Source organism: Halichoerus grypus, chromosome 7 (genome assembly GCF_964656455.1).
Source record: "Halichoerus grypus chromosome 7, mHalGry1.hap1.1, whole genome shotgun sequence".
NCBI classification, from domain to species: Eukaryota; Metazoa; Chordata; class Mammalia; order Carnivora; family Phocidae; genus Halichoerus; species Halichoerus grypus.
The window spans coordinates 68,149,093-68,162,143 of NC_135718.1; the positions used below are offsets into that span (position 1 = coordinate 68,149,093).

The 13,051-nt window shown below is 56.2% G+C and overlaps 1 protein-coding gene across 3 annotated transcripts in view; it reads left to right on the top strand.

Annotated features, from left to right (window-relative positions):
• The first annotated feature begins 6,077 nt into the window (after positions 1-6,077).
• Positions 6,078-13,051, top strand: part of CAPN9 (calpain 9) — a 42,959-nt gene continuing 35,985 nt past the window's right edge. For 2 of the 3 annotated variants that reach the window (XM_036106970.2, XM_078077698.1), the window contains exons 1-2: positions 6,078-6,490; positions 12,161-12,230. In XM_036106970.2, the coding sequence (XP_035962863.2) occupies positions 6,278-6,490; positions 12,161-12,230 (283 nt within the window). In that variant the 5' untranslated portion in view covers positions 6,078-6,277. The remainder of the gene's footprint in view (positions 6,491-12,160; positions 12,231-13,051) is intronic. The other variant, XM_078077699.1, reaches the window with a different exon arrangement.

Below are 13,051 nucleotides of genomic sequence, written 5' to 3' on the forward strand. Positions count from 1 at the left end.
AGGGAAGGAACCGAGGGCCAGAGATTGAGGAGACTCAGAGAGACCCTGGCGGAGGGGCTCCCATCAGGGGAAGATGTTGGAGCCGTGCCGCACCCCCAGGGAATTACAAAGCATTGTCCGTGATGAGAAATTGAAACACAGGTTACACTGGTCGTGGGCCTCCGGCAGCAGACACAGTGAGAAAAGAGGTGAACTCCCAGAGCCCCAGAGGCCCTGCCCCACGCCCTGGATAAGTCAGACCCCCCCGTTCCGGGTGCCACTGTTGGAAAGAAGAAGAGAGAGGAAGACTGTCGAGTGGGGAGAGACAGACTCAGAGGGTGTTTGAACTCTGAAGTGACTGCTAGTTGACAGAGTGAGAGACTATTTTAAAATGAAACAGGGTATCATACAGCAAAATTTAAATTCCATTTTTATTACTGTATGAGAATGTGGGCTCCAGAACAAGAGGCGACAAGATGTACAGTTTTTAAAAAGTCAAGTTAGAACGTTTGCATGCTAAACCACGGAGAGCACATTGCCATTCTGCTGTGCCTGGGGTTCAAGGCATCCGAGGGTCTGTGCGCAGCATCAGCCTGCAGCCCCTGAGGGAGGCCCGGGAAGCTGTCCTCTTGGAATCAGACCAGACTGCAGGGACAGAGGCACCAGAGGGTCAGCAGAAGGAAGCCAGGGATATTGGTCTTTCTTCCACACTGAAATTGTATTTTATTTTATTTTTCTAAAGATTTATTTATTTATTCGAGAGAGAGAGAAGAGAAAGGGCAGAGGGAGAAAGAGTCCTAAGCAGACTCCACGCTGAGCATGGAGCCCCATGTGGGGCTCGATGTCATGACCCTGAGGTCACAACCTGAGCCAAAACCAAGAGCTGGACGCTTAACCGACTGCACCACCCAGGTGCCCCCATGCTGAAATTTTACAGAGTGAAACCCCTCAGGAATGCAAAGGCAATTTCAATAGTGTCACCTTGGGCCGTAGGGCAGGAGCCTAGTGCTTATCTGGGGCGACAAGGCCTTGGAGGAAACTGTATCCCACAGTCGAGCCAGAAAGCAAGCCCGCAGCCGAGGAGCTCTGGGAAACCGAGGGGAACCATCAGCAGCTGATGAGTGTGCGTCTCCGAGTAGGAAGCTCTCTGCAGTCAGACAACTGAGGCCAAAGACCGGGCAGAGCGCCTGGGGAAGATCTGGGCCCGGTGCCCGAAGGTGACCTCCTGCAACGTGATGCGATGCTGCTGTGGGTGGCCCACTGGGGAGGAGCGGTGGGTAGCCAGATGCTGGAATGGGGCTGTCCCGGGGAGGACACATCCTGGGGAAGGAAGTGAGAGTCTCACCTGGGACCCAGGCTTCCCAGGGAGGTGATAGAGGGAGCACCAGCTCCCACCTTCTAGGAAATGGGGGTGGCGCTCATGACCACCACTCCTGAGCCCCCTTTGCAAACACATAGACTTCTTGGAAGGGGAGATGAAGGGAGGGAACAAAGACATCACTTCTCGGCTTTGAGCTTCAAGCTAGACTTTGTAAACTCTATGGTGACAGGAGGGTCAGTCCCACCTTAGAAAGAAAGCCCCCTGGGGCTGGGGGAGGAGGACAGATCTGCCGCAGACCAGGAGACTTGGGGACCCCTGGTCTGCTTCTGGCACCACGGAGGCCCATCTCCCTGTGCCCAAATGCCCCCCGGGGAGACTGGAGACTGGGCTTACCTCAAGAGGACTCAGTTTTGGCCCAAAGAGTAACTAAGCCAATAATACTTAAGACTGGCCTCGAACTCCGTGTGTTAGACGGAACGCCCCGCAAAGGGGCAGGACCACCGTGTGCTCTGGGCAGTTTGCGGGCCCAAGGGCCACGGGGGCGTAGGCCCCAGAAGAGAGGGAATTCCATTTCTGCACACGTGGGACGCGGTGCATGAATTCCGAGACCCCCGTCCCAGCCCCAGCACTTACTGCAGAAGCCTCTTCGCACACACTGTGGGTGTCACATGCTGGAGCACAGGGATCAAGTATGAGGGGGCGTCGCTAGGAGAGCAGGAAGGATGGAGAGTGGAGAGCATCCCATGCTGAAGGGAGGCACCACACCAGGTTCCTGCGGCCAGAGGGACTCGGTAGCTCTGAGAGGGGCATGGGGCATTCTCCACGTCTCCACTCCTGCTCGCTGTCTAACCGCCCACTGGACCTCGACCTTGGCTGTCTCCTGGGCATCTCAAACTTGAAAGAAATTCAACTGAGTATGTCTATAAGGTTACAAGGATAAAATAGTATAAAGAGGCATATAGGGACGTCTCCCGGACACCCTAGCCCCTGCCTACTTAGTCTATCCCCAGAAGAGGGGATCCTCTTGCTAATGCCTCGTGTATTTTCCAAGAGCTTCTTCTGCAACTAGAAATGCATATTCTCTTCCCCCTTTCTCCACAAACGGTGGCCGACTCTGCATGGCACGCTGCATGGGGAACTTTCCGTCAAACATCCGCGGCAGCGTGGAGTCTCCTCGTTCCCGTCTGTGGCCGCAAGGTGTTCCATTTCATGGTAGTGGGCCGTAATTTTTGATCGTGGCCCCTAAGAGTGGGCCCTGCATGCTTCTCAACTTTTTTCTAAACTAAATAATGTTGCAGTGAAGTGAACAAACTTGCACACCTTTCACTTTTCAAGGGTGCAGGAGAAGCTGCAAGGAAGAAACAGCTGGTTCTGGGGTGGGGGGTTCCGGGCATTTGTAAATTTGATAGATTTTAATCACGAGCAGTGAGGAGGGCGTCTTCATCGCAACATATCGAAAGTTTTGAACTTGCTGGTCTGTCCCTCCTCCATCCTTGGACTCATGTCTGGGAGCAGAAAGCCCCAGCACCCCACAAAGAAGCCCTGACAGTCATCCTGCCAAGAGAATCTGCCCGTTCTCGCCCGCTCTCCTACCACACCTGCCGTAAGCCGTGGCCCCTCTCGCCCGGACACCTGGGCGCGCACCCTGGCTCCCCTCCCCTCCGGGCTCCTGCTCCAGCCGCCCCAGCCGTTTTGCACACAGCACCAAGCGCCGCTGAGCCAGGCACGGAACACAGAACAATCCCCGTCGCAGGATCGGGTCTGGTTTGCGCGCTTGGCAAGTCCTGGTGAGGGAGAGTCCGTCTGCCCTGCTATGAAGTCCAAGGCCACTGGACTCCTCGGGCAAAGTGGCTGCACCTGGGTAAGGGCTCAGACCGTTGGTTCTTGAGTTTCGCCCCCAGATGTCACACACCCAGCCGGGCATGATGCTCGCATCCCTCTGCCCCACGCACAAACCCACCTGGGCTTGGAAAGGAAAACAAAACATATTCAGTGCAGGTCAGCAGTGTGGAGGGGAAGGACTAGTAGGCCCCCTGAGGCCCTGGTAGGGATCAATTAATTTAGAATTCACTTCAGCACATTGTTCTGTCAAGGGGAAGGAGATACAGCTCAAATGATGAATGGTCCCCGTGAGGCTCACTGGGCTTGAAGCCACCCATGTCTCTGTCTAGGCTGGTGACAAGCAGACAGACCTCATTACAAGAAATGCACCTCATTCCCATGGGCAGACCCATGGACCTTCCCCTCCGAGGCGTTCAGAGCGCTCCCTCGGGTGTGTGAGGGGGTGTGTGTGAGGGGCCTGCATGCAGGAGTGTGCGAGGCCCGCCGGGCATCCAGACGGTGTGGCTGAAGTTCTTCTAACCATTTCCCATCCTGAGATGGAACCAACAGTCTGAGCCCTTACCCAGGTGCAGCTACTTTGCCCGAGGAGTCCAGTGGCCTTGGACTTCATAGCAGGGCAGACGGACTCTCCCTCACCAGGACTTCCAAGCGGGCAAACCAGACCCGATCCTGCGACGGGGATTGTTCTGTGTTCCGTGCCTGGCTCAGCGGCGCTGGGCACTGTGTGCAGAGTGGCTGGGGCGGCTGGAGGAAGAGTCCGGAGGGGAGGGGAGCCAGGGTGCGTGCCCAGATGTCCGGGGGAGAGGGGCCATGGCTTTCCAAGGTTTGGAAAATTAACCCGAGAGGCTCAGGAATGGTATCTGTTTTCCTGAGGCACTGGTTCGATGTTTACCCAGCCAGGGTGGCAGGCTGAGCTGGGCGCGGGCTCAGAGGCGCTCCGATGTAGCCCTGAGCCCGGGGCAATGAGGTTCACAAGAACGTCAGCACAGGGGAATCCACCGGCCTGCACCCGGGTCCTGGCTCGTCCCAAGGGACAGGGCTGGGAGGGGTCGTGAAGGCTGACTCACCTGAGGACCAGGAGGCAGGCAGGAGCACTTGGGCAGGGTCCTAGTTGCAGTCCTGTCTCCCGTGCTGGGACATGGTCCTGGGGAGCAGGGTGCAAGGTGAACCCCAATAGGCTGCGGGTTGCTAAATGCTTTCAGTGTGTTTCCCACTCAGGCATTTCCGCAGTAGTCACAAATGGCAATGCAGTTTCTGATTTCCTAGTAACTAAAATAGGCTTTCAGGAAAAAGGCTGGTTCTTCCAGTCTGCAGGAGAGACCAAGGGGAAAGACACCTGCCCAGAGAGGGGTTTGTAATGGGAAAGGAATAAGGATACACAGTCCTGGAACTTGGGGAAGGTCCGGCATGAAGCGGACCCTTCATGACTCTCCACGGTGTTGAATTTCACTGCAAGTTTCCTTTACCCCTCGATGGGGCATTTGAGGGGGAAATTCTCAGGAACCTGGGCTGCTGCTAATTTCCTTGAAATGATCCAGAAATGGATGACCCTCCTGCTGTCACACCTGTCTCCCTGGCTCTTGTCCTTAATCACTTCTAAATAGAGCTGTCTGTCGGGCAGCGGGATGCAGGACTCCCGGCAACTCCACTGATTCTAGCACAGAATCATTCCAGAATCCTTTATTGTGCAAAGAGACATAACAAAAGGGGCTCAGAAGTAGGGTCATGAGAGCCTGTGTCTGTGGGATGAGGCAGGGGACAGAGAGGACAGGGATGGGAGGAATCCACAGCTCCTGACCCTGCATATGCCAGACTCCACAAGCTGCTTTGATCCCATAATCCCTGCAGCTCTAAGAGACCCCGTTGTCCTGACTCATGCCGAGAAAACAGGCACAGAGTGTTTGCCCAAGGTGACCCCAGGCAAAACTGGGAGTTCAACCCTGATGTCACCAACTTCGATGCCTACACATTCTCTATAAAACAATGCGCAGGGTCCACTCGACAGGAAGTGTGTGGAACTAAATGAACATGCCTGGAAACTGGGAGGTCCTATAAAAACTCGTGTCATAGGCTTTTAACTACACCCACTAACTCAAGACCCTGTGCCTCCAACACCCACTGTGACTAGTTCGGGAATCACAGAGACATCGTTAAGTGCCTAGAAGACCAGGGGCTTCACACGGAGGTTAATACTTTTATTAAATTGCCTCCAACCTCTGAACCTCATTTCTTCTCAAATGTGAAATCGTGTTTGTAGAGTTTTACAGGACACAGAATTTTACTAATACGATACCTGCTTTTGCAAGTATTTCCCAACACCTCCTGCCAGGAATGTTGGAGAACAGAGGCGCCTGTACCCTGGAGGAGGGGCTGATGTCCTCTGTGTGTACACCCGTATCAGGGGTCAGTCACCAAATTCCGGCTGGATGACATCCGGCCCCCCCGCTGCTTTTGTAAATAAAGTTTTATTGGCACATAGCCATGCTGATTCATCACATAGCATCCATGGCTGCTTTTGTGCTACAACCCAAAAAGTTGAGTACTTGCAACACAGACCACATGGTCCACAAAGCCAAAAAATTAACTAACTGGCTCTTTACAGAAAAAGTTTGCAGACCCCTGCTCTAAATCAAAATGAGGTGGTCTGAGAAAGAGCTGGGTAAGCTCGGTTCATGTAATGGGTGTCATGACAGTTCACTAAGCTCCCTTCCGACTACAAAACCCTGCAGCTCTCTGACTTCAGATGTGATTCAAGACCACACAGTACACTCTCCTCCCGCAAAGCAAACACTGCCTGCCACCTCCCAGACCGATTTGGTTTCTTGCTCTCTTTTCCCATAAAGCAATCCTCTCTCTCCCACGGAGTCTCCCCAGAGCATTAAGCAGAGTTTGCTGCCTCTGCCTGGAATTGGACCAGGCTCACTGCTCCCTCTGGGTCTGCAGGAGCCCCTGGGAGGGCAGAGAGCTCTCTCTACAGTTTGCCATCAGGGCGTGCCTCATTTCAGTCTTCACAGGGAGGTTCCCAGGCAAACAGGAAGAGGCCAAGGGCCACTGAGCCCTGGTTTCCCTGAGCTGGCTCCTTCTTGACTAGTACAGTCATCTTGTCGACCTGAGCCCCCCAGCAGGGGAGCAGCCATGCCTTACCTCTATCGGGCCCCAGGGCCCCAGAAGCACCCGGTTCCCAAGGATGCCCGCATCACCCACTCTTCAGGCCAGAGCTTCGAGCAACTGAGGCAGGAGTGCGTGCAGAAGGGAGTCCTGTTTGAGGATGCAGACTTCCCAGCCAACAGCTCCTCTCTCTTCTATAGAGAGAGGCCCCAGATCCCCTTCGTGTGGAAACGGCCAGGGGTGAGTGTAAGAGGAAGTGGTGGGGGTGGCAGGCAGGGGTGTGGGCTCAGCAGCCTGGCAGAAGGGAGCAAGGAGAGGAGGGGCTGGGTGGGTGGGCTACACACAGACACATCTGCCAAGCACATCTGCCAAGTCCACTGTTGAGATGCTATGCAGTTTGCAGAGGGAATGACATGCAGGGGGCATGCACAGCAAGCCAGGGATGGCCCCGGGGCCATGCCCAGGGTGTCTGGCTACACCCCATCCCCAGCTCTCTGACTCCCACCGAGGTGAGCCCGGGATGAGAACCCAGAGCCAGAGAGGGGCTTGTCATTAAGTGGTGAATGTGAGACAAGTCTCAGATGACACATTCTATGGGAACCCAAAGGCAAACATGCAGAGCTGGGTGGGAGGCAGTCTTGCCCCATGCGCTGAGGCTGCTGGGATGCATGTGGGGTGCCCGTAGCTTCTGGCTGCAGCCCAGGATGTTCAGTGTGGATGGACACTCACGCAGCGAGTGCTCAGTACATATGTGATGGATGGAACACTCGGGAAGCAGGGCCTCTCTCCCCAAACCACGCATCTCCCTTCCCAGAGGGGAGCCAGCGTCCGAGCTGCCCCACCCCCAACAGTCTGGAGGTGATGGTCCCCAGGGGCACCAGCTGGTGCCTCCCACAAGGAGTCAATATTTGCTGTGTTGGATTAGTCAGGCCTTGACCTCTGCCCGGGCGCCGCTGGCTATCATTCCTTCCAGGTGGGGACACCTTCCAGGTGGGGCCCCTATGGGGACAGGTTGCTATGGACAAGGAGAGCGCAAAGAGGACTGAACAAAAGGTGAGACCCTGAGTGCTGGTCCCACCCTGCCACTGATTTGTCCCGCGACTGTGGTCCTGGTACTTAACTCCCCGGAGCCTCAGTCCCTGTGAAAAGTTCCCTGTGAAACGGGAACAGAAACGACCAATGTAGATCCAATGTCCAGCAACAGTCCACAGTAAGTGGCAGCTGATGTCATGATTGCTATTACGGGTGCCACCCCAGAGCAATGTCACCGACGGCTACATGACCTCCTCTCTGGACCCCACACAAACAGCACCTGCAGGACGTTTATCACAGGCGCTCTCAGGATCAACACCTGCGGCTCGACGGGGAGCAGGAATGGGCAGATGGAGCCTCTGGGCTGTCATGTGGCCCCATAAATGGCCCCACAAAGCCCTCAGCCAGTTGCACGGGGTGCCCTGGGCTAGGATGGACCGTCAGAGTCGTCTTGTGTCGGGGTGACAGCGTCACCTGTGTCTGTGCCCCTCACCCAATGAGTCACTGGATGCAGTACCCCCGAGAGCCATGACCTTGGAAAAGGTAGCTTTTTCAGCAGCCCCAACAGAGGGAATGAGCCGAGCCCCTCCCCGCTGCGGGGGATCCAGGCCATGTACCACACAGAGCCTCACTTTCCTCTTCCACAAAAGGGGGGTTATAATGCTGCTTCCCTTGCGGGGCTGTTGCAGGGATTCCCGTGTTAGCGTGTAGAGCGGGCAGAAAGGAGCCTGTAGATGGGTGTCCCTGACTGTGTTTGCTAGGCAGCACATACACGACCGTGCTTGTAACTCGACTGTCCCCTCCCCGCTGGAGGAGGGCGCCCTGCCTTGCGGTCTGCACCGCCACCCACTGGCTTAACGTGTGATTCCGCCGCCGCGTTCAACTCACCTCCTCTTTGCCGAAGTTGGAGTTTCTCCAACAGAAAAGCTGTCTGCACACAGGCCAGCATGGAGAACGCCTTTGTTCCCGCACGTGGAGTGGAGCAAGGACCACCCGGACCCCCAAGGGAGTCCAGAGTCCCAGACCCCAGCTCTAGGAGGTGGTCATCCTCACTACTGATCTCTCTCGGGGTTGCCCCAAAGGATGGGTGAGGCCGCCATCCACCCGCGACCAAGGGCAGAACGATTTCTTTATTTACCTCAGCTCAGGTCTACTGTTGCTGTCTTTCCTATGGATTCATTCTCAGAATCCGTTCTGCCTTTCCTTGTGTGCCCCTGAGATGGTCCCTTCTGTACTCACTCCCAGAAACACCCCCGTCTGTTTGCAATCCGAGGGGCTAGGGGTTTTGCAGACTTCTGACAGACTTGTGTGAAGTCAGCAGCGAGGGGCTGGGTGGGGGTGAGGACTGAGATTCCTCTTGCAGGATGGAGGGCCAGCGTCCCCGGTGTGCAGGTGGGCGGGCGGCAGGAGGGAAAGGCTAAGCGTTGCCAGTGTCCCTCCAGAAGGCTTTTGTGGCTTGGGTGCTGTTCGCACGTCTGCTCAGCACTTAGGTGGTGCACGTTCAGGCAGCAAGTGCCGAGCTGCCCAGTGGGACCGTGGGGCCCTCCCCAGCACCACCTTCTTGTCAAACACAGCTGTGCTCGCGGGCGGGGGCATGAGCACCAGAGCGGTCGGGATCAGAAAAGTCAGGGGGACACCAGAGGGCAGTGGGCAGCCGGGCCCACCCTCCAGAGAGCCCCAGGCAAGGCACGCACTGAGGGGGAGCCCCTGGGGGCCTGCAGCGGGGGTGGGGCGATAGGCTCCGCTGGGAGAGAAGGGGGTAGATCCAATGTCCCTCCAGTGGGCCTCTTGGAAAGGGCTGTGTGTCGGAGTGGGGAGGAGTGGGTCTGGGGTGCAGCCAAGGGCCTGCCTTCCTGGGCCCGCAGCCTGACTTCCTTAGCTCACAAGCGCGTCCTTCGACCTTTTCCTCCTCGCCTCCCTGTCTGCCTGCATCCTTTCTGCTTTCTCCTATGCAATTCCCTCCCTAACTTCTCAGCCTAAACCCAGGGTACCTCTTTGCTGAAGATGCTCATACCCCTCTAGCCCAGGCTGACGGCCCCCTGGCTGAGACTGCCCTGCACACCGGGCCTGCCACTCTGTGCCTCCAGAGACACCCCCGTATCCCCACGCGTCTTCACAGCCCTGGGTAGCACACAGCTGCCGGTCGTAGGGCCCAGCCCCTCCAAACTCGTTACAAACACGGCTTCTCCCCGTTCAAATTAATGACTAAGTAAAGAAAAGTCTGTGTGCGTGGCTGAGCCCCTGATGATGTACGAAGTGAACAGAACAGGCCCCAAGAGGGAACATTCCGGGACGCCTGGTCCTCTGTCTGGGTTCACTTCGGGTTTGTCGAGACTCCTCTGATCTTCCTGTCCCAGGACTGTAACAGGTAGCCCTCATCCTCAAGCCCCCAAACAGCATTTTGCAAGAACAAACGTACCCCTGGGCCCCACACACGCAGGCCGTCCAGGCACAAGCGCAAGGCATCCAGAGCACACACGGAACCAATACGCGTGTGAGACGGGCGCACGTCCCACGCTCCCCGCGCCTGAGACGCACATCTGTCGGCGTTCGTGGCCACATGGCCGGTGGCCACGGGGCCGCCCCTTCGGCCTGAACATTCACAGACCCCGCGCCGATTCACTGACTCCCAGAAACGCTGGGCAGACCCCTGTATCAGCCACGCGTCCGGGGAGCTCACCACTTCACACCTGACGGCTAATTCCTGTTCACTTGGTGAGAGTTTCTGAGTTTTCTCCTTCTGTATTTGTCTCCATCCATCCACAGTTTGAGGCAATTTGGTAAAACTCTCCTGGACAAAAACAGCTAGCTGCATGATGGAGCCGAGAGGCAGTGGCAGCTGCTGGCCCAGCTGGTTCTGTTGGCAGGACGGGCCAGCCGAAGGCGGGGGAGGGGAGGGCCGCGAGGGGGGCGGGGGGGGGGCTCCTCGCCCACAGCCCATCTGGCCTCCAGAGGCCCGCGTCTGCCACAGCCTGCTGGGCGGGGTCTGCCCGCCTTCCGAGTCGGCGATAGGGATGGGGCCGGGGCGGTGGGAGTTTTGCTGGCTGGAGCCCTGCTGCGTTCCCCCGATAGGGGCTGGCTGCCGTGGGAGCTCCTGGGGGGCCCTTGGGAGCAGGGGCTCCTGTACACATTGTGCACCTGGCCCCGAATGTCCACGACGGAGGAAGGTGGCCTCACATGACAGATGGAGACAGAGCCTGGAGAAGCTAGATGGCGTGCCCAGAGCCCCTCTGCTGATCGGGGAGGGCTCCTGAGGGGAGCACGTTTTCCTGGTTGGTTTGTACCTCCCCACTGGCCTGGCCCAGAGCCACCTGCAAACACCTGAGGAAGAGGAGTGTGAGAGGGTCTGCACGGGCCAGGAGACCGGCCCAGAGGAGCTGCCCACACCCCCATCCATGGCCGTGCCTGCCCTTCAGGAGCCGGCATTCGGGGTGTCGGTCGGACCCCTGCCACGCCTGGGCTTGTGGTGAGCCGATGGCACAGTGTTCAGAGATTCTCCTGGCCCAGTTTACTGAAACACTGGAAAAACACATAAGCCCACGCAGTGCTCTCTGGGCAGATGTCCGGGGTGTCCTTCACTCCACGAGGCCGGCACATCCCAGGGGCCGCAGGGAGAGCGCTGTCATTTTACACGTTGGCTCTTCGTCTTAAGCAATCCCCCTTCCTGCAAAGAAATCGCCATCCTCTTGCTGATACTTTGGACGCAGACCAGAGGAGAAGTAGGGTCCCGGGGAGCTTGAGGAAGCCCGTTCAGGGCAGAGCTGTCCCCTGGGCCACCACCCAGGTACTGGTGAGGACTCCTGCTCCAGTCCTGTTTCTGGAAAGAGGTGGGAAAAACCCCTCACTCGGCCTGCATTCAGATCCTCTTAAAACGACCGAGCATCTGCTGTGTGTCAGGACTTCCCTCTATGTCTGATGATTTGTTGTTTCCTCTCCCTGGACCCTCACGTGACTCCCTACTCAACTGTCTGCTTCCCCAGGGGGTCCTCCCTGGCTGCTCCAGCCCCCACACAGCCCCCGTCCCACACCATTACTTTCCACCCTGGAACTTACCGCTCCTGAACTTGGACGTCCATGCCTCTGTTCATGGTCTGGCCCCCAGTCCCTCAGCAACTCAGGAGGGCAGGGACTCCCTCTCTCTTGTTCTTTGCCTCAGTCCCTGTCAGGAATGGAGACTAATGACTCAGCAAAATTATAAAGAACAGACGAATTTTATACAATTGCTTTCAAACACTTTTTTGTTAATGCTTTATAGTATCTCTTTCTCTAGATACATGTATGTATAAGTAATTATGTACACATAATAATATAATTATGTGCAATATAGAATAAAATATATGTAATGCACTGAGGTAAAGTTACATGAGAGATATGTGCACATATCTCCCACTATATAATGTGTATATATATATATATATATATATATATATATATATACACAATGCATATTTTAAAAAAGAAAGCAGCTGGGTGGGTGAGCATGAATTTGTATTTAATCCTAGGCACTGGTCTGTGGTGTGTGTATTACCTCATTTTAAGATGAGGAATTTGAAGCCCACAGAGGGTACAATGCCCATAAGTGGAGAGTCAGGATTCGAACTCATGCCCTGCCCCCGCCCCGCCCCAACTGCTAGCCCAGGGCCTGAGTGACAATGGGAATCTTCAGTTCATGGTCCATTGTTCGTCCAGCGCTGAGAGGCTGCCCAGAAGGCAGGATCTCTCCCCAGGGGGTGCCATCTACCAGAGACAGGCCCAGGTTTGTGGCACCCCTCCACCGGAAAAGAATCAAATAAGAAAAAAGCCCTCTGCTCCCAGAAGGGAGAGAGACCCTGAGCCCGCTCCAATCACAATGGCCCAGTAACGCCTTTGTTCTTCCAGGAAATAGTGAAAAACCCAGAATTCATTCTTGGAGGGGCCACCAGGACAGATATCTGCCAGGGGGAGCTTGGTAAGTGTGAGGGGATGGAGCACGGAGAGAGGGGGCTGGAACAAGCACCCCTGGGGCCAGCAGGACAGGGCCTCTGAGCTGCCCCCATGGCAAGAGCAACATGGGACCCCCAAGGGGCACAGGGTCTGGGGGAATATGACTGCTACCCCCGGCTACTTCCTCCTCTCTTCCCTCCCAGTCTGCCAGTCTGCCCCCACCCGGATGGAGCCCCGGGGACTCCAGGCTCCTTGCCCTCTTGTACCCCTGGGGGTGGGTGTGCTGCAGTGTGGGGCTCAGTTCACAGAGAACGGAGATACCTCGCGGCGCTGCTCTGGCTCCCTGCACCGTGACACGGCTAACACACGCATGCATTAACTCAGTCCCTGGATCTCCGTCCTGGTCACCCTTCCTATTTTACAGATGAGACACCGAAGCTGAGGGAGGCTGAGTAACGTAAATCACAGGACTGATAGCGAGGTAGTCAGGATCTGAACTTGCTCTTAACCATTATGCCACAGTGCACCAGGGGCTCAGACTTTGGGGGGTCCCCCCCCGGAGTTTCACAGTCTCCTTCCTAAAATTAACCTGAGAGTGCCCCCAAGTCTGTTAAAGTGGGCCTTGCATTTCAGGATTTAGCCCAAAATTGGAGTGAGTTTACCTTTATTCTATCTATGGAAAAAAAAAAAAAAGACCTCCTCAAAAACCCAAAAAAGGGGCGCCTGGGTGGCTCAGTTGGTTAAGCGGCTGCCTTCAGCTCAGGTCATAATCCCAGAGTCCTGGGCTCCCTACTTGGCAGGAAGCCTGCTTCTCCCTCTCCCCCTCCCCCAGCTTGTGTTCTTTCT